General features: G+C 45.9%; 1 protein-coding gene across 3 annotated transcripts in view; it reads right to left on the bottom strand.

Annotated features, from left to right (window-relative positions):
- Positions 1 to 5833: 5833 nt before the first annotated feature.
- The window catches only part of LOC144155201 (LIM domain-binding protein 2-like), a 293633-nt gene continuing 276266 nt past the window's right edge, over positions 5834 to 23200 (bottom strand). For 2 of the 3 annotated variants that reach the window (XM_077686509.1, XM_077686510.1), the window contains exons 10-13: positions 20098 to 20221; positions 19629 to 19679; positions 18463 to 18602; positions 5834 to 8380 (exon numbers count right to left, since the gene is read on the bottom strand). In XM_077686509.1, coding sequence (XP_077542635.1) covers positions 8096 to 8380; positions 18463 to 18602; positions 19629 to 19679; positions 20098 to 20221 — 600 coding nt within the window. In that variant the 3' untranslated portion in view covers positions 5834 to 8095. The remainder of the gene's footprint in view (positions 8381 to 18462; positions 18603 to 19628; positions 19680 to 20097; positions 20222 to 23200) is intronic. The other variant, XM_077686511.1, reaches the window with a different exon arrangement.

The raw sequence follows: 23200 nt of genomic DNA, 5'->3' as shown, positions 1-23200 counted from the left end.
TGAAGGGAGGCTGAAGTGTACAGAGCTTTCAGCCAAATGCTTCTTATTACCTAAGCAACTGTTGCAAACAGTTCTGAACGGAAGGCTAAACCACTGAAGTTTGATTTCGTCAACCATTTTTTTAATTGACAAAATACCAAATAGTACTTGCTCACTAGGCCATTTACAATGGCAGCTGCCCCTTTTCAAGCTAGAACATTGTACTGTTCTTGCGCAGCGACGATTCTTGATATTCTTGTCGACCTGGATGCAGCAGCATGGTGGACAGAGGCGCGAAATTGAAAACTGCAATGAAACTCTGTGCAACACCAATTCCAGTGTTCACGTCAACAAGACCCCCTAATGATCAATCACGGTGACCAATAGCCAATGAAGCCCAGTTCGACTCAAACTCGTGAACTGCACTGTGACATTGCACAATGATGACTGTTGCGCTCATACAAAGCACCAGAACTGAGCTGTGCAGGCTTGTACTATGTTGCTCCACAGTAAGTACGTGAAAATGTACACAGTGTGAACCTCACGAAGCATCACATAAGTGGCGATGATAAAGAGGAACTGAGGGTCAGCTCACCAGGAGCTTTTTCTGCTGGCCAGGGGGATAACAAGGCAGTGTCAGGGTAGAATTGTATGCACAGCCTGGCCTGCATGACACTGTTCTGCTGTGCATCCAGGTGGTACGGCCCACAAAGACAATACTGTGCTGGTGGGGTGCCTAAATTATAGGAGGCCATGACCACTCGTGTACGTTCGCCATGTTGTTCCTTTGGTTCACACAAAGGGATCATTTGGATGCCTTGAGTCAACAGAGTCTCCCAGGAGGCTTGCAAGCAAAAGTGCAGACTTCCCCACGGCCAATGCGCAATGAAAACACTGCTCCTTATCTACCTGCAACTGTACATGTAGTTTTTAAGCACACATCTCGTCTGTATTGAGTGTTGCACCCACTAAGGTCAAGTGTAAGGTAGGCAAGAGTGCGAGCTAAGCCGGTGCTTTAGTCAAACATAGCTTTAGGAACATGAACCACAACATTCAATTCCTGTCGGCAATTATTTATTCCATGCAAACTAACAGCTAAACCAATGGTTTAAGCAAGTTAATGATGCTTTCACAGTAATTGTGCAGCAGCCTCTATTTAGCACTTCTTGCATATTTGAACCAATTCACTGCCCCATATTTTTGCCTTCTTTTAAAGGTCACTTGCAACCCTGACCTAGAACCTTCTGATTCAAACACCACACAGTTTTTGACTTCAACCTGTTTGGATTTGTAAATACAGATGCTAACTAAGACTCAGTTTCAAGAAAAAGGCAATTACTTAAAACTGCTTAATTTTAAAGCTCTAAAGCCCATATTCATGGCCACAAAATTTCGTGGATCTTCGTGGAAGGTTTGAAGTGTACCTTGCTGCCGCTGTCGGAACCATTTTGTGTAGAATAACCCTGGTTCAAGCAGTGACAATACACTCAAAAAGTGCCTTGCGGCACTCACCCCTGGTGCAGAGAACCCCATCTCAATGATCAAATCGTCCCTCAAAAATCTTCAAAGGTGCAGCACTTCACAGGCTGGAAGGCTGGTGACAAGAAGGGAGAACAAAGTGGCCAGGGTTGCATGCAGACCCATGGCTCATGCTTTTCTCATGCGATTATTTTTTGCTCTTAGAGAATGCCATCTGACCAAAGCAGACCACCACTTGCAAATGGCCCAGTTTTTTTCTGTCTTCCCATGAGAACTGTACAAAAGCAACAAGAAAAAACTGGGGAAGCATCTAGCTGATTTGAAGGCAAAAACACTCCCGGAACAAAAAGAATATGAAGACCTGAGAAAAGGTTGCCTTGTGTCCTTGGCCACTTTGGTTATCGTTCAGGCAGAGAGCTTCCCCACAAAGAACCTCAGACCTGCCACTGTGCCAAGGATGTTCCGACAAAAGGTTCCGTAAAATGCGTTCTTAGAACAAAAGCGTTCCTAGGAATGCTTTTGTATTCTTACATTGCTGCCGCTGCTGAAACCAGTTCGCTTGAATAACTCTAGACATGCGTTCAAGCAGTGACAACGCATTAAAGGCCAACTGCACTGAAAATTCCGAGCTTTTGAGAACCCTATTTCTGTATACAGTAAAACCTTGTTAATTTGTCCCCCAATAATTTGGAAATTCGGATTATTCGGCGCTCCTACATTGTACATTGAATGTACATTGCCCTATGGCCGAAGACCTTCATTATTTTGGCGCAAACTTACCCGCAAACAGCCAACACCAACATCTTCATACCAACACCGTTAGCCGCAACATGCCATTCTTCGCCCACCCGCTTTCCCCCCCTAGCCATGGGGAGGATGCAAGCGTACAGTGCGGCCAGTAAACAGCCAACAGTACCAGGCTGTTTGCTGTCTAGAAGTTGCGAGTGCTCTCGCTGTTCTGGAAGAACTCTGCTATGATGCCCCATGCAATGCTCTTGCGCAAAAACTTCTTTCCTCCAAGCTATCCACCCGAAGACAAACTAGCATGACTGACTTCTTCGCAAAGTAAAAGTGTGCATAAAAGAATCGTAAATGTGCTGCTTTTGCCATTCGTTCGATAATTCGCCATTTGGATAATTTGTACATTTTCTTACTCCCTAGAGATCCGAATTAACAAGCTTTCACTGTAGTCAGCCTAAAAATACTGCAAGACACAATGAAATACATGCAAGCAAGGCACAAACGACCAGCAAACATCTGTGATCTTTAAAGCGAAACTGAGAAGAGCGTAGCCATTAAGGCCAGGCTGAGGTCACGTTGCAGCCCACGAGTGTGAGCCGCCAACCGGCCAGAGCAAACCTGCGCGCAAATGCTTTGCAGGCGCGGAACTCCATTGATTTTCCTGGCTTCCCAGCTGACAAAGCACCTGCCAGCCAAAATGTCACTTTTTCTACATCACTACATGGCTGTTTGACCGATCCGCCAGCGGGTAGTGCCATCTGCTATGGAGATATTTTAAACCCTTCTAACTGATTAACCACGCAGGACTACTAGTCATGTCCCAGTTTGTTCGGTAGTACATACTGCATGTTCAAAATAAATTTGACCGAGCTGAAATTTTAGCGCAGTTGACCTTAAAAAAGGTACTGAATCAATAAATCATCTCTGACAGGAATTGTATGTTATCGTCCATGTTCCCAAAGGTAAGCTTGGTGAAAGCGCCAGTCCCGCTTGCACTTGTCCCGAGTAAAATACTTAATGTGAACAAGATGGGTGCTGAAAAATTATATGTGCAATTGCAGGTAGACAAGGAGCAGTGATTTCATTGTGCGCATTTATCAGCCGTGGTGAAGTTTGCACCCCTGGGTTCAAGCCCCCTGGGGGATTGGGTGCAGGCACCCATACTACATCATCAATCGTCAAGTGGCTACTTCCTCGTTTCCTACATGCCTGCTCACCATAGCACCAGTGTTGTTCCGAAGGAACCTTTTTGAATTTCTGCCAGATTTTAAGGCTGTGAATGTTCTGCATTAAAACACCGTAATGCAGCCACTTTTACACCCTGTTATGTCATTGCCCAAGCTGAATGGCCTATTTTGGGTGGGGTATGAAGACCCTCCTGTGTGGGGGTACAGTTCAGGGACACCTATGTAGGGCATTTCAAGGTATGACACAATTTTTTTATTGTCCAAGTGCCTCTACCTTCCTTTGAATGCCAGCTAGTGCCTCATTTGATTCTCTACCCCGGCACTTAGTCTCAGGCTTTCACATGCGACCCCTGCTGTGCCGTTTGGTACCTGCCACTGAGAAGACAAACCTTGCTCCTGCTTTTCTGCTACTGAGCCCAGTGGCCAGAGCGCACCCCTTTGTCCTCTCCGTCTTCGCACGGACAGCCTTCTTCAGATTGGGCCACCCAGTTGTGCTCACACCAGTGCAGTTCAGTGTTACGGGAAGTATGTACCTCTAATACGGGCGCTGGCTTTTAAAGAAACACCTCTTCTTGAACCTTGGGGCATCTTCATCCATTGCTCATTGATTGATTGATTGATTGATTGTAGGGTTTAATGCACCGACGCAACGCAGGCAATGAGGCGCGCCGTAGTGGAGGGCTCCGGATTAATTTTGACCACCTGGGGATCTTTAACGTGCGCCGAAATGTCGTACACACGGGCGTTTTTGCTTTTCGCCTCCATCAGAAAAGCGGCCGCCGCGGCCGGGAATCAAACCCGCGACCTTGTGCTCAGCAGCGCAATCCATTGCTCATGCTCTACTTGTACCCTTGTGGTGGCGCCGAGTTTGTGCCTGCCACAGTGCTTCAGTTGCAACCAGCTAGGGCTGACTGCATCTAATGGCACAATTGTGGTCCAGTCAGCTATAATCTAGGTGCATGTAGGTATGTTATACTGTATTAAAGAGTCTGAATAAAGTGTCCCGTGATGTAGGAGTGTTAGCGTTGACCCACATCGGCAGCTCGGGTAGCAGCACCCCAAGTGCGATGCTTGCTTGACATGCGTATATTACGAGTCCCTCTGCTCTGTATACATTTTTCTGTGTGGTACTATGGCATATCATGCAGTGAGAGTTGACTGTGGGAGTTCAGGTAGCTATGGTGATTGCATAAAGTGCGTGTGAAGGGTGGGTATGTGCTAGACATACGATGCTGAAAATATGTCGCTCTACTTGAGTATGGCCTACTGCATGGCGAGATTTTACTCCCTCTCAATTTCTGGTAGCACTCCACCTGCAATAGTTGCTTGTAATGCTTATGAAATGCGATAGTTATGTACTGTCTTCGGGCCCTTAAGGTTGAATAAATAAAATGAAATGAAGTGTGTGTGAATGATGAGTATGTGAAGTGCACCACACGCGACGTTGTGTATATGTTGTCCTGTGTGGTGCATAGGCATTCTGTATTCTGCAAGGTGGGAGCTGCTTTTACCTCGGTTCAGAATAGGCTCATACGTGTGGCGACTGCTTGTTGTGTGTGTGAACATTTTCACTATATGTGCGAGGCACCTCTACAAGACCACAAACTGGTGTCCAGTCTTATTTTGCACTCCACTACTGGAGGAGCGGTTCAGCCAAATCAATATCACTTGCCAAAACTAGCCAACTCAGTCTTGCACCCAACACATCGCAGGTTTTTCCATAAAATATGCTACAAGGTTGTTGAGAAAGATTCAGTACTTTTCACACAGCTTATATCCCATGAAAATAAAACCTAAAAGTGTTGAAAAAATTCTGGATGTTGTTGGTAGCCTTCAACTTCAATTTAAGCCATTAAAGCAAATACACATAAAAATTTCATATTTACTGTTTTCCAATTCCAGCTTTAGCACATCAACATGTGTATGGATACAGCATTCTGTCACACTTGTGAGAACAGTGCTGCACTGCTATATTATAGCACCCTTCCAAAATGGCTGTGCAATTTGTAGCTAACAAGCCCGATTTCCTTCAGTGGCCCACATACTATATCGTGAACGGTCCCACATGCAGCAAAACTGGCGATTTGACACCGCAGCTACCACATGCACTCCCACCTCTACAAGCCAACAGGGTTTGGCAGTGCCGACAGTTGCGCAGCCTCGTCGCAACCTCCTCACGAAAACATCCAAGCTCCACTGTTCCTTCTTACCCTCACGTGCACTGTTGAGCTGCACTGGGCTAAGGAACCATTCTTCTTCCCACTTCTGCCCCTCAAGAGTGCAGTACCATGTCAGCAAGGTGAAAAAGCAAAGTGGCACATTTGACACTGCACAAGTAAGTCTGGGAAATGCTCACTACACATCAGCTGCGCCAGAGATTTCCAGTGCACACTGGCCGGACCACCTAGCGAGGTCGTGGCATAAAAAAAAAATCAGGATTGCACAGGTGAGTTGTAGATGACTGTAATGCATATTTTTGTACAGGGTGTACTACATTGCAAGACGTGGTCTGCCATCACAATCAGGCCCAAAGGTCCTATAAGTTCACTGTTTTCCACATACACAATGCCAGCACTTCCAACATTTGCTGTTGGTGTGAATGCAAGCTCATGTCTTATCAGGGGAAATGAAACACGTGATTCACATTGTAAAGCTACACTGTTAGTATGCCCTATTCTGACTACATGATCATAGAAATGGTCAGTTTACAATGAAAGTGGTGCAGATAATGGATCATTGGACCACTGTGAGCAACAAACACAAAGTCCACTGGCCTAGGTAGTGCACAAACGCCAAAATGGGTTATGTTGATGTAACAAACGTGAAACATCCTTTGCCAGATTTATTCTCGTCTCTCAAATGCACAACTTACAGAGGAAAGTGGTTAATGAGTCTGTGACAATCGCTTTACATAACAAAGACTGGCTCTCGAGAACAGAAATCTTTTTACACCTTAGGTTTGAGTGCCCCTCCCGACCCGCCCAAGATTTTCCCCATTCTGTACAAGACAAGAAAAAAGAACGTCATCCACAGAGGCGTATACAGTTGCAAATAAACGTGTACGTCGTCATGCACCTTCACGCAAAAGAGCCGATATGTTGGCAGCTGGCAGAGGTTAGAGAACTCTGTCGCCACTTCTCAGTGTTGTTACCTGCAAGAAAAGTCCAGGATCTAGAAGAACTAAGTGCAACCACAGATTCAATCTAACTGTCCAACACAATACTCTTAAATAATACGCATCCCAACGTGAAAAAGTGTAAAGGTGGAAACAAACAAACAAAAAAAAAACCCACCTATCATGTGCCCCATTGTTGCGCTTTGCGCAGCATGGCTTGTTTTGTGCGTGCACCTTTAAAAACTGCTATGCAGAGCAAATTAGCTGAACACCATGCATTAAATAAACAGTTTCCATGGAAAGTCCACCTTTTCTCAGCCATGTACATACAATAACTTTAAATATATGACATGCAGCTAAAGAAAATGCAGAACAATGACATGACTATTTTTGCCTAGTTTACAGACACAGAATGAAAAGTTTTTGTCGCACCAACCATTTGTACAGTTTTCTTCCAAACTTCGTTGTCACCAAAAGCAAAACCAAATGGTGCAATTTGCTTGTGTGAGACGTCAAAGGTCTCTTCGATTTGGCTGCACTCGCAGAACTGGTACGGGCAGCAGTCTCCGATTTCTGGCTATTACAGCCCATGGAACTTTGCTCTCCGTTGTGCTTGTGCAGTGCGGGATGAGCGCACAGCTTTCCCAACACTCGCCAAAAACAAAAGGTTAGCGGCCTGCTCCGTACGACAGCCTCAGCACCTGCCACGCGTGAGTGGACTCAGCAAGTGCAGGTCTGATTGAAGATACCTCAAGTGAAAGCACAAAGTGCAGTACAAACAAACAAAGCTAGTCCAGATGCGAAATGTTTCACAGCGAACAGAACGCCTTATCATACACCATAGGACCTGGACAGAAAGCTTGGCTGAAGATCACCGTTAAAACATGCCAGTCAAGAATAACTTAGAAAGGAGCAACTCATGCAACCTAATCTGCCACTTATTGCACAATCGAGAAACGTCGCAGTGGCCAGCCCCCCTTCAGTGCAACCACAATTGCAGTGTCCTCACCGTCATCTACTAGAGAAGATCAAATGATCCCGCAAGCCTTGAGGTCAACGTCGCAAACAAAATTGTCTCTGCACAAAAGGGAAGAAGTTTGTCGAGACTTAGGCGACAAATGTGTTTAACATTAAAAAAAAGAGGAAAAAGAAAACGAAGACCATGAAGAAGCACACAACGCTTAGACAGCACCACGCATACTTCAAACAATGGATGCTTAAACTGACCCAGGAAGGTCAGGATGACTCGAGGCTGCTGCCAGTTTTTCACTGGGCTGATCGCTGGCGACCAAGAGGGGTGCACAGTTGCGATGCCCACCAGACTTCAGTTTCACCCCACCCCTACAGTGGTGCCACTTGCAGGCTTGGGTGTCACCCACGAGCCTAGACTGTAAGCCATGCTAAAGTAACCTAGGCGGCACACTGAGGGTTCAAGGGGCAACATTGCTGCAGCAGCGAGAGTGACGGATGCGGGACTCCCAACCTGTGTTCCCTTTCAAAAAATTTTTAAAAATAATGACGGGAAAGGGGTTAAAAAAAAAAAAAAAAAAGGAAAACCGGAGAGGCCCCAGCCAATGTCCCCACACGTGATCCCCTACTGGCTGATGCTGGGAGAGGTCTTCTTGTCCTCCGGGGGTGGCGGAGGGCCTGGAGGTGGGGCCGAGGGGTTGCGCTCAGGCGGGGCCCCCCCCGGGGGTGGGCCCTGCCAGCCGGGGGGCGGTGCCAGGGGCCCACCGCCAAACTCGTCCCCTTCCTCGAGCCCATTGGCAGCGGCCGCAGATGCGTCGTACTGGGTGTTCTCCAGCCGAGTGATAACGCGCTCATCTTCGTCACCAAACTCGCCACCCATCAGCGAGGGCTCGCCTACCACCATGACGTCCTGTGGAAACGGACAAACACCAACACTTGACTTGGAATTCTCAGACGGACACAATCCACTGCACAACGCAGGTCACGCACTGCAGTACATGCACGATTTCTGCTAAACAATGCATCCTCCTCAGCAGGCTATGGCAGTGCAAAAAACTCCCACTGGTCTTGTTCCCCCAAAGAAGCTGGAGTTGCATAAAAACCGGGTTTTCTATTCGGCATAACCGCTGGAGAAATGTTACACAAATCTGATCACAGCCACGCGATTACAGGGGACCACTTGAATTTGTAATTAGAGTAACACAACAGGATCAATGACTGCATGTTGGTCGCTGCTTAGAGTTTGACACTTGTTTCAGAAATTCTCATCACGCACGGCCCAGCAAAAAATTTTGGAGGCCTCAACGAAATAAAGATAATTACCAAATCTTTAAGCAATATTGTGGCAACATATGTTGTTCTAGACTTAACACTGCCCCCAGTTCTGTATTCAACATACTGCTTTCTCTGCTTGCTGCCCAGTTTTGTGACCAATATCATTTCTGCAGGAGGCAAATCTTCAGGAGAAATTAGCCCCTAATACCTTGTGCAAAAAATGATGGTGGTCGTCTGACATGTTTTGCAATGTTGCAGATGGCAAATACATTTGACATAATTCAGGCCAACAACAAGCCAAATCTAATGCATATTTCACATTCAGAACGTTAGAACCGAGTAGTTTAAAATTAAGCAGCTGCCACTCTAAAGGCAAAGACATTGTGCCAGCCTACAAACAAGTAAAAAAAAAATAATAATAATACGAGCTTAGGTTTGTCGGTGCCAACGCTGAAACTTGAAACTCAGCTATGAGGCATCGTAGACAAAGGCTAGGGATTAATTTAGACCAACTGGGGACCTCTAAAGTGGGCCAAACTGTCAACACACGGGTGTTGTTGTTGTTCACATCAGTCAGAATAGTAGCTTCTAAGGACAGGAACCAAACAGATGAGCCCACGATGAGTACTACAATGCCTTGACACTGGGGCACAGCAGTGAGACCCACAAATAAGTAGACTATTTCAACGGAGAAATTTCACAAATTAGGCTTTGAATTGGTTTCTTAGCCATCCTATTTTCAAACTCAACCCCCCCCCCCCCCCCCCCCCCGACTTTTCCCTTTTCTCAAGCTTGAAAAGGTAAACTAGGGGGAAGTGATGGAATGATTACTTTTCCAGTAGGATAAGAAGAAGAAAAAAAAAAAAAAAAAAAAAAGACTGCAGGTCAGCTAGATCAAATGTTACACTACACTATGTTGAGAGATGATGGACTCATTTCTACAAAAGGCTTTAGAGGGGGACACTCCCCAAGAGAGCCAACTTCTGAACAGCCACCTTGATCTTAATGGAAATTGGGGCGATTGTTGCAGTAAATCATACCAAGCTCTCTTCCGAATATTATCAATATATAGCTTAAGTTCAGGAAAGTGCAAATGAGTATGGCTATTTACAAAAGCTATCACTTAAAAATTATCAAAATGATGTTTCCACTTTTTGTGTAGTAAACTGTCATAGGTGTGACCAGCAGGGTGTGAAACTCTCAAGACATCCTATTATACCTGTTTCTTTAATTGCATAATAAATATAAACAGCATTATACTACGTTTACAGTTCTACCTTGCCCAAAAATTTTCAAATTTTGACTATGAGAAAATTTTCACCACAGAACACCTCAGTTTGCAGCTACATTCTCCACTTCCGTCTTATACCATAAGGAACCAAGGTTTTTGTAACCTATGAATAGTTAGAAAATCACACACAAAGAAAAGCTACTTCAAAGCCCAATAACTGTATCATTTTATTTCCAAAAAATGTACCCCCTCCATCACTCCCCCGGGGCCCGTGGTACCAATTAACCACTTTCAAGGTCTCAAAGGCACTTGTTCTCCTCAAGTTCAGCCTCTTTTCCCAATGACTAACACTCCATTTCTTAAAGCTGCCTTGCGCTTCTAAGTGTTAGCTTGTCCAGAATATTATAGGCACTGCCTCAAGAAATTGTGCTCATGAGAAGCAGCAACACTACATCCTAGAGCACAACCAGCATCGCTAGGAATCATGCAGTCTGGCGGGAAAAAGCTGGATGTGGAACAAGAAAACCCAGCCTTCCCACAAATGCAGGTTCGATATCAGCCACAGCGGCCACATTTCAGATGGAGGCGAAAAGCGCCTGTGTGTCACGATGTTGGAAGCACGCTAAAGATCCCCAGGTGCTTTAATCAATCTGGAGCCCAAGTGTACTAGTTCAGAAAGTAAAACACCATAATTGAAATTTTTGCCATTGGAGCAAACAATTATAGGAGTAAAACAAGTGTTACTCCTATCATGACAGAACAGGAAACGAGCTTCCTGGATGAGGCAGCAAACTTGAGCAGAAGTATCATAGTTGAAATAAAGAAAAAGAAATGGACTTGGGCTGGCGGCCATGTACTGAGATAAAATGACAACAGGTGGACCAAGAGGGTAACTGAATGGATACCGAGAGGTGGGACTAGGAGAAGGGGAAGACCATCAACTTGGTGGAGGGATGAAATAAGGAAATTTGAAGGCAAAGAATGGAATCGGGCAGCGCAGGACAGCAGCGGGTGCAGGCCAGTGGTAGAGGCCTTCGTCCAGCACTGGACCTAAATAGGCTGCTGTTGACAACGATAATGAAGGTAACCAAGCCTTTCTGGGCCCGTTATTTGCCAACTGGACCTTGCTTTTTTAGCACCTCAGTCCTCAATGCTGCTTTCTAACACCTGTAGTCCTGCTAGACTAGATCTTGTCTAGCTGCAAGTGCAATTGGCAAATGGAAATCACAAGTGCTTTCCTCTCTTCCAAAGCTACAGTGATCCTTGAAGAAATGCAAATTCCTGCTTTCTACAACACAGGCACGTATAGAAATTTTGAACCACATCCTTGAACAATTCTGAAAACACTATTTGGTAAACAATTTCGATTTTTTATGCCTGTTCCTTAACCTACTTTTTTAAATTAACCTTATAAGCACCACGGTTGCAGTAATTTTATAGATAAGCTTTGATGGCAATGATGATAACCAGTAAAGAAGACACTAAGTTGACACCAAAGAAACCGTGTGGTCTTACTTTCAGCAACACACTATACTATTAACATCACAAATTCACGTTTCCAGGCAACAATGCAGTTACAATTATGGTTTCGCACTTTGGAGGGCTAGTTACGTGTAGGCAACCAAGTGTAGACCCACTGGCGGGTGGAAGGAAGATGCCAACAAACAGACTACATGGGTACCGTTCAGCTGAAATAAAGGCTGCAAAGTACACACATTGGATGTTTTCATACCAACTACGGTTAGGATGATGTGACTGGTGTCGTGTGAGCACGTGCGCGTGGTAAGAATGTGTGTGGAAGGCGAGGAGGAATAGATGCTGTCAAGTGCAAGAAATGTGGTCACCCGTCAAGGTACTTCTACTACGGCCTCGCTCACCAACCTGTGGTGTCAAGTGCCTATTTGTGTGCTTCCTGACGCGTAAATTCTTGAAAAACACCGCAGGTGTTCATTGTCGAAGCGTTCAACTTTCTTCTACAACATCTTGGCATGCTTGATGACCTTTGCATGGGTGCCTTTCTAAATACACGTCCTGATGGCCCACCCCGAATCTGCTTGCATGTTGTTTCTAGTGTGAACATTGCAACTGCGCTCTCAATGCTGCCTGTCACGAACCTGAAAGTGTGCAACATTTATGGACCCAACATAAAATTTACCCGAAGATATTACTTTAATAAATCGAAGGTTTCACATGCTATTCTCTAAAGCATTATAGCAGCAATAACGATTATTTTTATTGAGTACATGGCTGTTTAAAGGTTTCTGCAAATTTCATGCGCGAAAAATGAAAGATGCAAACTACAAATGTGTTCGGGGAAAAAAAAAAAAAAAAAAAAAGAAAGAAATCAGTACTCAAAAACACTCCCCAAATCCACGTAAAAATAAACTCAAAATGCAGAACCCCAGGTATAATCAATGTACTTCGAGCAGTTTGGCCTCCTTACACTGTTAATTGTACATTTTGATAAAAGTATGTATAAACTAATGAAATAACTAAAAGAAGGCAGACAGATAGAGAGAGAAATGGTAAGGGGAAGCTAACATCCCAGAGATGAACAGGGCTACGAAGCAGATCATAGTGCACAGCTTCAAATTCATTTAGATAAACCTACAGCAGGCCACACTGCGGAGCTCTGGATAGATACAGATAAACCACAGTTCCCTACAGCACATGGACGCTTAAGATTTTTTTTGCCCTGGCCAGGAAAACATCTGCAGTGGCCAGGCTTTAATACGTCATTGATGGTAGTAGTACAATGCCTTAGTCACTACACCCCCACACGGGGAAACCACTTTTTAATGCTGCAAACACCTTTGCTTGGCCCTGTTTTGGGGCAGCTGATCACTTGGGCCTACCAGAGTTGTTGGAAGCATGGAAACGTGGACACAGAGCTTGACAATACTGCGCACAGTCATTTTGCTGTGCAAGGGCACCATTCCTTTGGGTCGCATCTTGTGCAGTAAGGGAACATAATTTGTGCGCAATATGTACAGGAAAGCATTTTTCTGTAAGGCTTCACTCTGAAGGGACATCCATGGCTCATTGACGCTGCCACTAACACTGTAAGTATTTGAATCTAAGTCTGTGCAAACGTGGTTGACATTACTCAAGATATTCTGCTTAAGTGGTGCTTGGCCAGGTTGAGAATACTCGTGGAATACAGTTTTTGAGTAACAACTGTGAAAGGGTACACTGTCACCTGTTCAAGGACAACAGAAATATTGCTTCCAACAATATTCCCGTGCGGAAGCCAAACTCAAGTAATTTGTTCGAAGGGAACTTGCGATTTGCCAGTGTTTGTGTCAACTAAGTGCGAGCGGTGTGAGAACGGTACAGCTCTGGAGACTCCTCACATGCGCTAGCTGCTCTGCAACCATCATATCTAAATCAGTGAATGTGTGAAGCATTTCTTCAAAAACATTATTTGGTTTTTGTACTCAACCACGCATTAGAGGGCACTTGTGTTGACATCCGTGGTTGCAGGCAACTGCAGCGTCGGCCTCTTGCCCGCCGTGTTGCTTTTGTTCACAGCTGCAGTTTCATTCTCCGGTGATGCGAAGTTATCAAGGGCAAGGAGAGTGCCCCCATATGAATGAATGAAACTTTATTGACGATTCAGGGAGCTTGGTAGCCTAGTTTGATAAGAGGGAAGGGAAAGGAAAGGGAGTGGGATGGCCGTCAGAGTCATCCGGTCAGGTCTGCCTCTCGCACAAACTCCCACAAGGGAAGGATCGTGCTCGCAGTGTCCAAGTAAGGGGTGGGGCTGTCCATTCCTCCAACGAGGTTACGCCGGCACCCTTGTGCCTGTTGCTCAGCGGTGAAAGGCCAGGGCAGTTCCACAGTAGGTGCCTTACCGTTGGAGAGGCACCGGTATTGCACATGCAGCATGTCGCAGTGGCTGCCTGGTCGCCCTCCTTGTTTTGATCGGTGCTGTTCGCCTGTGGGTCAGCGCCACGAGTTCTTTTGGATGCGGCGTGTGCTCGCCACATTGCCATAACATCTTCCGTAAGGGCAGCCCCTGTCCTAGCCTTGTAGATTAGCACTTCCGCACCGCGCAGAAGCCCTTTAAGAAGTGGGTGGGGATTGTGTGGCACCTTTGCCCTCAGTTCACATTTAGCTTGCACCTTTATCCGCTCGCGTTCCTCGTCCGGGTCAAAGAGCACTGGAGCCTGAGGGACTACGTCAAGGAGGGATGAGCAGAAACGTACCAGCTCGCTTGCCGCGTCATGGGCAGTAACGTTACCGATGCTGCCCGCATGCCCAGGGACCCAGTCCACACACACCACCACGCTGTAGAGCTCGTGAAGGGTTGCGCAAGAGACTTTCACGTTGTGCGCCTAAGTGCCGCCTCTAGGTGTCTTCGTCAGATCTTTTAGGGCGTCCCATGAGTCGGTAAAAACAGTGAAGGTTTTCCCTCGCACAGAAAGTGGGCTGCTCCTAGCACATTCAGTTTTTTCTAGTGAATAAAGGGTGGCCTGCAGTTCAAGTGACCTCACTAGCTGCTCTTGGCAGTATTGAAACGTCTGCGCATCCCGCTGCTGTCCCGAGACGGCAGCGACCGCTTCCCGAAAGATATCTGGATCCCAGGCGGCGTCCGTGAAGATGGCGTTGTCCTGGAAGTCGGCCCTCTCAGCAAGGGTGGTTCGTTGGGCCGTGTGATCCCCTTTCGTGTGTCGGCGCATGACTGGCTTCGTGACACGAACCTGGATGTCGTCCCAGGGAGCGATCGCGCGGAGCACTTTCTGTTCACCCAGCTGTTCCTGGGCCAGCTCTAGGAGTGACTGGCCCGCTGGCGTGTAGAAATGGCGGCGATCATGTCCTGCCTTGCGTTCTGCAATGATGTCTCTCAGCGGCGGGATGCGAGAGTAGCGGTGCAGCTCCTCGGCCCGGGCATGGCGGGGCAGGCCTGTTATCACCCGAAGGCATTCCCGGTGTAGCCTTTCCAGTTTGTCATGTTGCGATTTTGCAAGGTCAAAACACACAGCTCCGTAGCAAGCTTTTGACGTTAGTATTGCCATTGTGAGGGTACGAGCTGTGCGTGTGCTGGCTCCTCCGGATTTGTGGGCTATGCGTCTTACAAGATGCAGAAGCTGTTTCCATTTAGGCTCTAGCTGCCGCACCCACGTTGCCACGCCTTCCCTTTCATGTACCAGCATGCCAAGAATCTTGATGCACCGGTCTGGAGCTCTTTCGAGTGTCTGGCCAGCAAGGCAGAGCTTGAACGTTTCGTTCTCCGCCGTCTAGCCGCTTCGGAGAATGTATTTTGTTTTTACGGAGGCACTTCCATTCTCGTACTTTTCAAGTGGTCGGCTAAAATATTGATAATGTGGTGGTGGTGGTGGTGGTGGTGATGTTTATTGACGGGTGGACCTAGCCTTGCGTGGTATGCCAGCAATTGCTCACCCGATCAGCACCTTTTTTACCGCTATGCGCGGGAATTCACCATGACTCGCTGAGGCTTGTGACATGTAAAAATTGCAGGATCAAACGAAAGATCTCCCTCCTCGTGATCCAATGGCCTTCCGGGAAAATTAAACCGTTCAAAGAGGCATGTGGAGCGGCTATCCTTCGCAGTTCTTTAAACAAAGCTAACCGCTCCTCCGCATGCTCTCGGATGTCCATAATAAAATGACCGATGTCGCCTGTAGCACCACACGTTCCACACAGAGGTGAAGAGATAATGTTCAGCTTATGGAGCCACGCCGGTGTCCGCGCTGAGTTGGTCCGGATGCGGAACAGTAAGGTTGCCTCTGTGAGTGCAACTATTTATAGATATTTCAATACCAAGGCTGAGAATCGGGTTGAAACGGAGTTAGACGACGCACGCCTGTGTATTTTTTTTCTGCAAGGTGCAGGTGCAATGCGCATGCGCAGGCACAGATATAGCTTTTCCAGTGTTGCCAAGTGAAGAAATCGCGGGCTAGACTTTTCGGTACCAGAACCTGCTTCAACCAATGAACATGTACAACGTACCTTCAGTAAATGCAGGACTGGATATAATGGGGGTTTTTGTGACTACTGGTCCCCTCCAATAATAGTTAATGCATAAGCATGTTGCTTTAAATACAGTCGCTTGACACACAATAACGGTTTTAGTGCAGTGTTTTGGGACCCCCGCACGTAGATCGGAGCAAGTGATGTGCCATTCAGGGTTTCAGCTATTTGACATAGCCCACACTCGCCCCTCCCGCTATAACCTGGCTGCAGAAAAGAAAAAGTAAGGCTCCCTTTCATTTGCGCACTTGCAGTAGCCACTCTGTTGTCGACCGCAAGCGCCCACTATCATCACCATGGGCCACTGTGCCAGCGTCAACAGCGCATGGCCTCTGCACACAGAACGAGCCATGCGCCAGAGAGTACACCTAGGCTGCTACGCTCCCCAGCCACAATCTACAGGTGCTCCTCGGTTTGCGGGTTCCTGCTGCCACCGAATCTCCTCTGAATAAATGTAGGCCCTGCCGCACGACCACATCGGCGCCCAAAAAATCATGTGATGACCCTACAACTGTCCTTTCCCTTGGCACACCCCTAAAAATAGCAAGCTGCCACACTAAAGGTTGTTGCTGCCAGAATGTCATGCCAATCAGCAACCACCCTGTGCATCAACAACAAACGAGGTAGCATGCAACAAAGTAACAAGGGCTTGCATTGAAATCACGTTACATCGGCAGCATTGGCAGAGTTTCTGCCGCTACTGTAGCGATTCTTCAAAAAAAAAAAAAAAAAAAAAAAAAAAAGCAAAAAAATTGTGCATTGTGCATTAGCTCATATGAAACAAGACTTAAGGTAAGCATTATGTCAGAGTTTATAATAGTTGTCTGAATTTGTGTGATGATAAAGGATGCTTGAAAGGCAAGTTGTACAAGCGACCTTTGTGCATACCTTAGTGCATTTGTGGATGCATTGATTACAGTACAATACAACTCTGTGCAAATGTTCACCCCGCAGCATACGTTACGAAGGTCTGCACCGTGTTAATTTGATTTCAAATGAGCATGTGCTTGGGTTCACAAGAAGCATTAATAAGGCTTTGCAAGACGTAAGCATCCTTTACGCCTCTCCAACAACTAAAACCATGGCTGTTCCAGCTCCAGCCAAGGGTTGGCGCATCTTCTTTCGGGATCACTCCAATAGGCCATCGATCAGATATAATTGATGGTTTCACACGCCTGCAGAATACAAATTTTCGCTCGATGGAACACCTAGCGACATCTAGGAGATAGTTTGAAAACTGGAGTTTTTTATTTTGTGAAGTTTCTTTTTTTATCGCCAGGCGGCAACGCATCCGGTATTTTATTCTGACGGGCGGTGGTTTCGAATGTAGACAAACATGGCATCATACTCGTGCGCAAGCGCGATAAGAAATCCGCATCGTCTCATCTCGCGTATCTTTCCTTCTACTGTGGATTTTAATGATGAGAGTGGCAGTGAAGAGTCGGAATGCGACTTTAGAGATTGGATTTCAGCTCGAGTGAGGATTCGGGTGTCGATCAGCCTGGAACATCAAATCGCGCTCAAAGGTAGGTGTTGGTTTTGGTTTCAATTGGCTCTGGAGTAGGTATGTGCGCCCGAAATATGTTCTCGAAATATGTTCTCGCTGGTTTATATCTGTTCGCTAGGGTGTTAACTGCCTATGGTGGTGATCTCCTGCCACCAGCGCAAAAACGGATCGAGTTTTCGCCGAGACGAGAGCCCGGCGTGTACCTGGGCGACGACATAGCCATGGCCCTAGTGCCAAAGAGATCACACACAAAACAAAAAACCGGTTACGCCTAGCCACATCAAACTTTCGTGATGAAGGAACAAAGCATTGTGCCAGATTTTGTATATCCTGAAATAATTGTATTCTTTTTGAATATTTCTTCCTTCCGGATTTTTTCATGGTATTATCGTCAGTGCTGAATTAAAACTTGGTATTGTATGTCAAAGAACATATAATCAGCCGCATTTTGGTATATGCTAAAGCAGGATGGTGCCTTTGCTTTACGCAATCAAAAATTTGTACCGAGACCTCCCTTTTTCATCACTTTTTCCGGTGGTCCCGAAAGAGTTAATACACGTTGGCATAGAGCCTCGTACAGCCTGAAGTGTTGCCATGGTGGCTGCTAACCATGGTGCTTGAACATCAGGGTGGTAAATGGTGTGCCATTGAAAGCAAGCATGTAACCCACCGTGGTGGCTCAGTGGCTGAAGCATTGTGCTGCCGAGCCCAAGGACACGTTTGATTCCCGGCGGCCGCCGCTTTTTTGACTGAGTCGAAAAACGAAAACGCCCGTGTGTTTGAGATTTCGGTGCACGTTAAAGATCCCCAGGTGGTCAAAATTATTTTGTAGCCCCCCACTATGGCGTGCCTTATTGCCTGTGTTGCGTCGGCCCGTTAAAGCTCACAATAACCCTAGCTAGATATGTCGCAGGCACAAGCATCATGTCCAACAACCTAAAAACTAAATGCAAGGTTCTGCTTCCACTCCTGCTTGATTCCTTACCTGTGATGCGAGTGAGAAGTTTGGAGGCCCCGGTGACATGTTCTTTTTCTTGCCACCAGAACCAGCGTTGCTGGCGCCACCAGCATTATTTGCAGCTGACGATTTCCTCTTTCGGCGTTTGCTTGGGGGTCGCTGGGTTTCTGAAAAGTATCACCACAGGGTCATCCAATTCTGCCCCGCACTGTGTTAGCTAAGGAGGCCACGTGGGGTGCAGGATAATGCAAACTGGTCAAAACGAGCACACAAGCAGCTGAAATCCACATGCCCATCCAGATCCCTCAAACACAGAAGCACACATGCCACAGCACACACCAACATTGTAGTGGACAAGGTGGAGGGCCCAGGTAAATGCAGTTGCCCTTTTTAGACACAGAAAGCCTGGTCTACACATGCAGGCCAGGACTAGCAGGCATTGGCATCGGGCAGCAGTGCAAAGAGTGCCAAACTCAAAAAAGAACTAGTAAAGCAGAGGGCATAACTGAAAAAACCCAGAGAGCTTGAAATAAGCAGAACTAGAACAAAATAAAAACAAAACAAAAGTGCCATCACCAAAGAGGAAGGATTCGAAAGCTGAGCACGAGGCATCTGCTGGCATTGGTTGAATGCTTTGTGGTTATGTTAAATCAGAGCTTGGCGCAATACTCCCGCAATCTTTAGTGATGCAAATACAACACTTAGGCTTGACAAGTTACCCATTTTAAGATAAAAAAAAAAAAGTGGTCCTGTCTCATATTAGTTTCAATAACTGTAGGCTAATCCTATGTGTGCATTAGATGATCTATGATGCTCCTTTTCTTTGAGCTAAATACATCTAGACTCACTTTCCCTGCATGGGTGCCTACGCTTAACCAATTCTCCACTAACAACACTTGATAAGACCTCGTATAAAAGTCGACGAGTGTAGAAAAAAGACTGAGGAAACTTCAGGCTCAAAAACAATCAGCAGCAGTTTCTGTAAGGCCTTCAGCTTTTTGCATGTCAGTTTCATTATCACTCCTAAGCCTAAAAGTGGTAGCCCTAAGTACAGCTAGTACGAGTAAAATATGCCAGTAAGCTGATTGATGCCTAGTGTTCACCTCCATGCTGTTAGTAGCCCGGGTAGCAGCCCCATTAGTTCTGGTAGAAAGAAGAAATTGAAATGTTGACCCACAGTGTAAACAACATACCTATATCTTGAGCTGATTTTAGGTCACTAGGTGCTCCGCGGTGCGCGACACCTGGCAGAGTCAACCAATCACGGTGTTAACAGATTGCTTCTCGGTTGTCGCCACTTCAGCAACAAGCAGCCCACAAGCATGTGGAGCACTTAAATCACAATCAAGGTTGAAAACAATGTCCTCTCACGTCACACTCAACTGCACCTTTGGCCAAGTGTGCTAGCCTGAACCTCCTATGTAAACTGAATCCTTCCAACCGAATGCAAACAAAGTTTAAAAAAAAAAAAGCTACTGTGAGGATACTAGAAGAGAGGAACTCAACAGACTGAATAAAAGTACAAAATAAACACGCAAAGGAAAAAAAGCTCAACTGAAATGCCATTAAAAACAGTGTCCTGAGCACGAGTCTATGAACGGAAGGAAGGGGATTCCAGTGCAACACGGCTAGCCTACGGCGAGAGAGGAGCCCAGTGCTCACCTGGAGGGGCCACCATCCGCTGCCACTTCTGGAACAGAGTGGTCTTGAGACAGTCGCGGGGGCTGAGGGCATACGCTTTGTGCCGAGACATCAGCTCTTGCATGGGCTCCAGGATGACACACAGCTGCACAGAACGACCCAACATCAGAATGGCTGGGATGTCCATCAGGGGCTGCCCTGGTGCAACTGCCTGTGAAGCTGCTATTTAACACACGTGATTGCCGTGGGTATCTACAAGATACCTTCCACAAGTATCCAAGATACCAAGATATCCACAAGATCTGGGCCCGCTATATATGCAGATGCTGTCAAATATACTTAAACAATACCAGCTATAACAAGCTGCCAAAACAGTACTTGACCCGAACCTGAATAACCACACACGTGATGTTTTGGCCGAACTCAAAACAGGAAATTTTCTGAAAGCTGAATTTGAGCTGTAGCAGGAAAGGAAAGAAAAGCAACAAAAATGTCAACACTTTATGATATAATAGTGTGAGCAACTTAATTAAGTTGACAAGCTACACACAGAATATAAATGACACTTGGTTGGTGTCCACCTCATTTCGAGTCTTAGCAGCAGGGTTGATAAATTGTTTGATCTGCCAATTTATTGACTAATGCATACGCCAGTGAACTACAAAAAACCAAACGAGTGATAAAAACTGCACATTACAAAGCCTTTGGCAAAGATTCATATATACATATACCCAAAGCTACCATATGAAGACTTTAGAAACAAGAATTCCCAGCCACCCCCAGAGTTCCTTGTCATTTTGTTTATGGTGCTTAGCTTACCTAGACAAGTGTAGGTAAGCGTAGTATTGTGACCAGCGGACATTTTAAACACACTGTTTTCCACTCCGGTAATGCAAAAACCTTTGCAGCCAGCAAGGTGTTATTCACTGTGCACAAATACTCGTTACCAAAACTGTGACAATTCCCACAGCTGGAAGGATTTTTTCCTTTTGTACATCTCGCATTTACGATACTCTCACACTTTGTAGCAGTGTCATGAACAACAGGATAAAGTGTGCACTATTCTTAGTGTTCACTCTCCTTGTTCTGGTATTAGTGCACTTAATTTGAACATACGCTAAACAAAGCTATCAATGAAAACTACAAGAAAATGACATTCCTAAAATGCAACCAAGGCATGGCTGTGGGCTGTGTGAATTAGTGTTCATTTATAATGTTGAGCTATAAAACAGTAGCTCATGCACCAAAAATAATAATAAGAAATGCTTGTAGCATCGAAAGAAAAAAAAGTCATGTGGAAGGGGCAGAATACAGCAGAGGGTTTGTGGCACGTTTTAAATTTTTCTTGTTCCTAATGGATCCTAAGGTGATAAGCACTAGCCTTGGAAGGGGCAGGTGACTACTGCAAGCCTAAAAACAGTGGGAAACATGCAGAATGAGAAAAACTCGGTATTTGTGCAAAATATATTGTACAATCATCATTCAAGACACAATCTTTTTAATCCCGCTATAAGAGCACCTTAGTAGACAGGAAGACAGACCACTTCAGCTCTCACAGAAGTAGTTCAATTTCATCTAATGCAGTTTATTTCAATTCAATCTACAACTGAAAACCACTAAATATATATTGCCAATGTAAACAATTGTGGAGCGTGAAGCAGGTTTGATGTTCTGCACCTTTGCTAAACACAAAATTTTCCAGTTTATTCTAACCAATCTGCACAGCAAGACAATATTTTCAAACGATAACTGAAACTTGATAAGCGGATCTGGGTTTGCACACTGATTAAAGCATTACCTGGATATAACAATGCACCAGATCGGCAATGTCACTTCACCCTGCGTTCTATGACCAATTGAACCACTTATTACCATGCTGTAATGCCAAGCTGTTGGTAATACCGAGAGTGGCTGTCAAATGAATAGAACACGGTCACAGCCAGTAATAGCACGATTCAGCGACTTTGACCTAGTTTCGGGTTACTGTGCACCACGACTTGGAAGGGTTGTCAAAGGAGAGTGCACACCAGTCGCACCGCCTCAATTTGCTCGAAATACTGCGTCGATCGGAACTTCACAAACCCCGCAAGAACAAGAACAATTCGGAGAGTGGAATTCTGTCGGATGAAGTCTACCACATGTGATTACTTGCCTTGGCGAGTAATTTGAGAAATGCTCGATTAAAACTAGAGCTCAAAATTGGTAGTCAGTGTAGTAACCAAAAGTGTTAAACAACAACAAAGAGCGAGGAGCCAGCCTATGCACATGGCGGCAGCTTGCCAAAGTGCCCGCAGTGGCCAGTGAAGTTGAGCGCATGCGCTGCAGCAGCTGAGTAAAGATTCCGCAGAAGGTCAAGCTTGTGGTCACTTTGTACAAAGGCTGGCGCCCGCTTTTTTGTAGTTAAAACTTGTGACGACCGTACATCACAACCCATCGGGCATCACAAGCAGTTTTTACAGACCCAAAGCGGGTAACGAACACGATAAACTTTTGCCTTACGAGTAACCGCAAGATTTCCCTGCCCTCCCTTCATTACTTGGAGTCAGGGATGAGCAGCAACCTCAGCACAAAACTACCACCACTGACCTTCAACCCCCCCCCCACCCCAAAGATCATTTCTTGTTAAGTTCTAGCAGTTCTTGCATAGATTCTAGTATGTACAGTACAGAAATTGTAGCATCACGCTTTTTCTGGCTTGCCTGGTCTAGCAGATCTAATAATAATAATAATAATAAAATACTGAAGCAATGTCTATGCATTGCTTTCAGTAATAAAAGACAGATAAACAATACTTTGACACTAGTATACGCATTCTAACCTGGATATTTCATTCCATTCATTATTGAAAAAGCATACCAAACACAAAGGAAGTCTCGTCGGAGACCCGGTCGGGGCGAGATCGGCAGAACGCGGCGGTGATGGATACTTGTGTCTCAGGTGGGAGCTTTGTTTGTCGCGCGCCGTGAGTGCCTGCCTCCCGTTCGCGGTCACGACCCGGACGGCGTGATTCGTGAACGCCGTCGAGCCCTGTGCTCGCATGCTTTGGGATTCCCCAAATAAACGGCTGTGCTTCGGCACTACTGTCTACTGTGTTCTCGTATCGGCGAACCTCGCTGGGCTGCCG

Source organism: Haemaphysalis longicornis, unplaced genomic scaffold (assembly GCF_048455015.1).
Source record: "Haemaphysalis longicornis isolate Haplotype H1 unplaced genomic scaffold, Haemaphysalis longicornis Haplotype H1 scaffold_1, whole genome shotgun sequence".
NCBI classification, from domain to species: domain Eukaryota; kingdom Metazoa; phylum Arthropoda; class Arachnida; order Ixodida; family Ixodidae; genus Haemaphysalis; species Haemaphysalis longicornis.
Note: the sequence above shows the minus strand (reverse complement) of the source record. Positions and strands in the feature narration are given on the sequence as shown.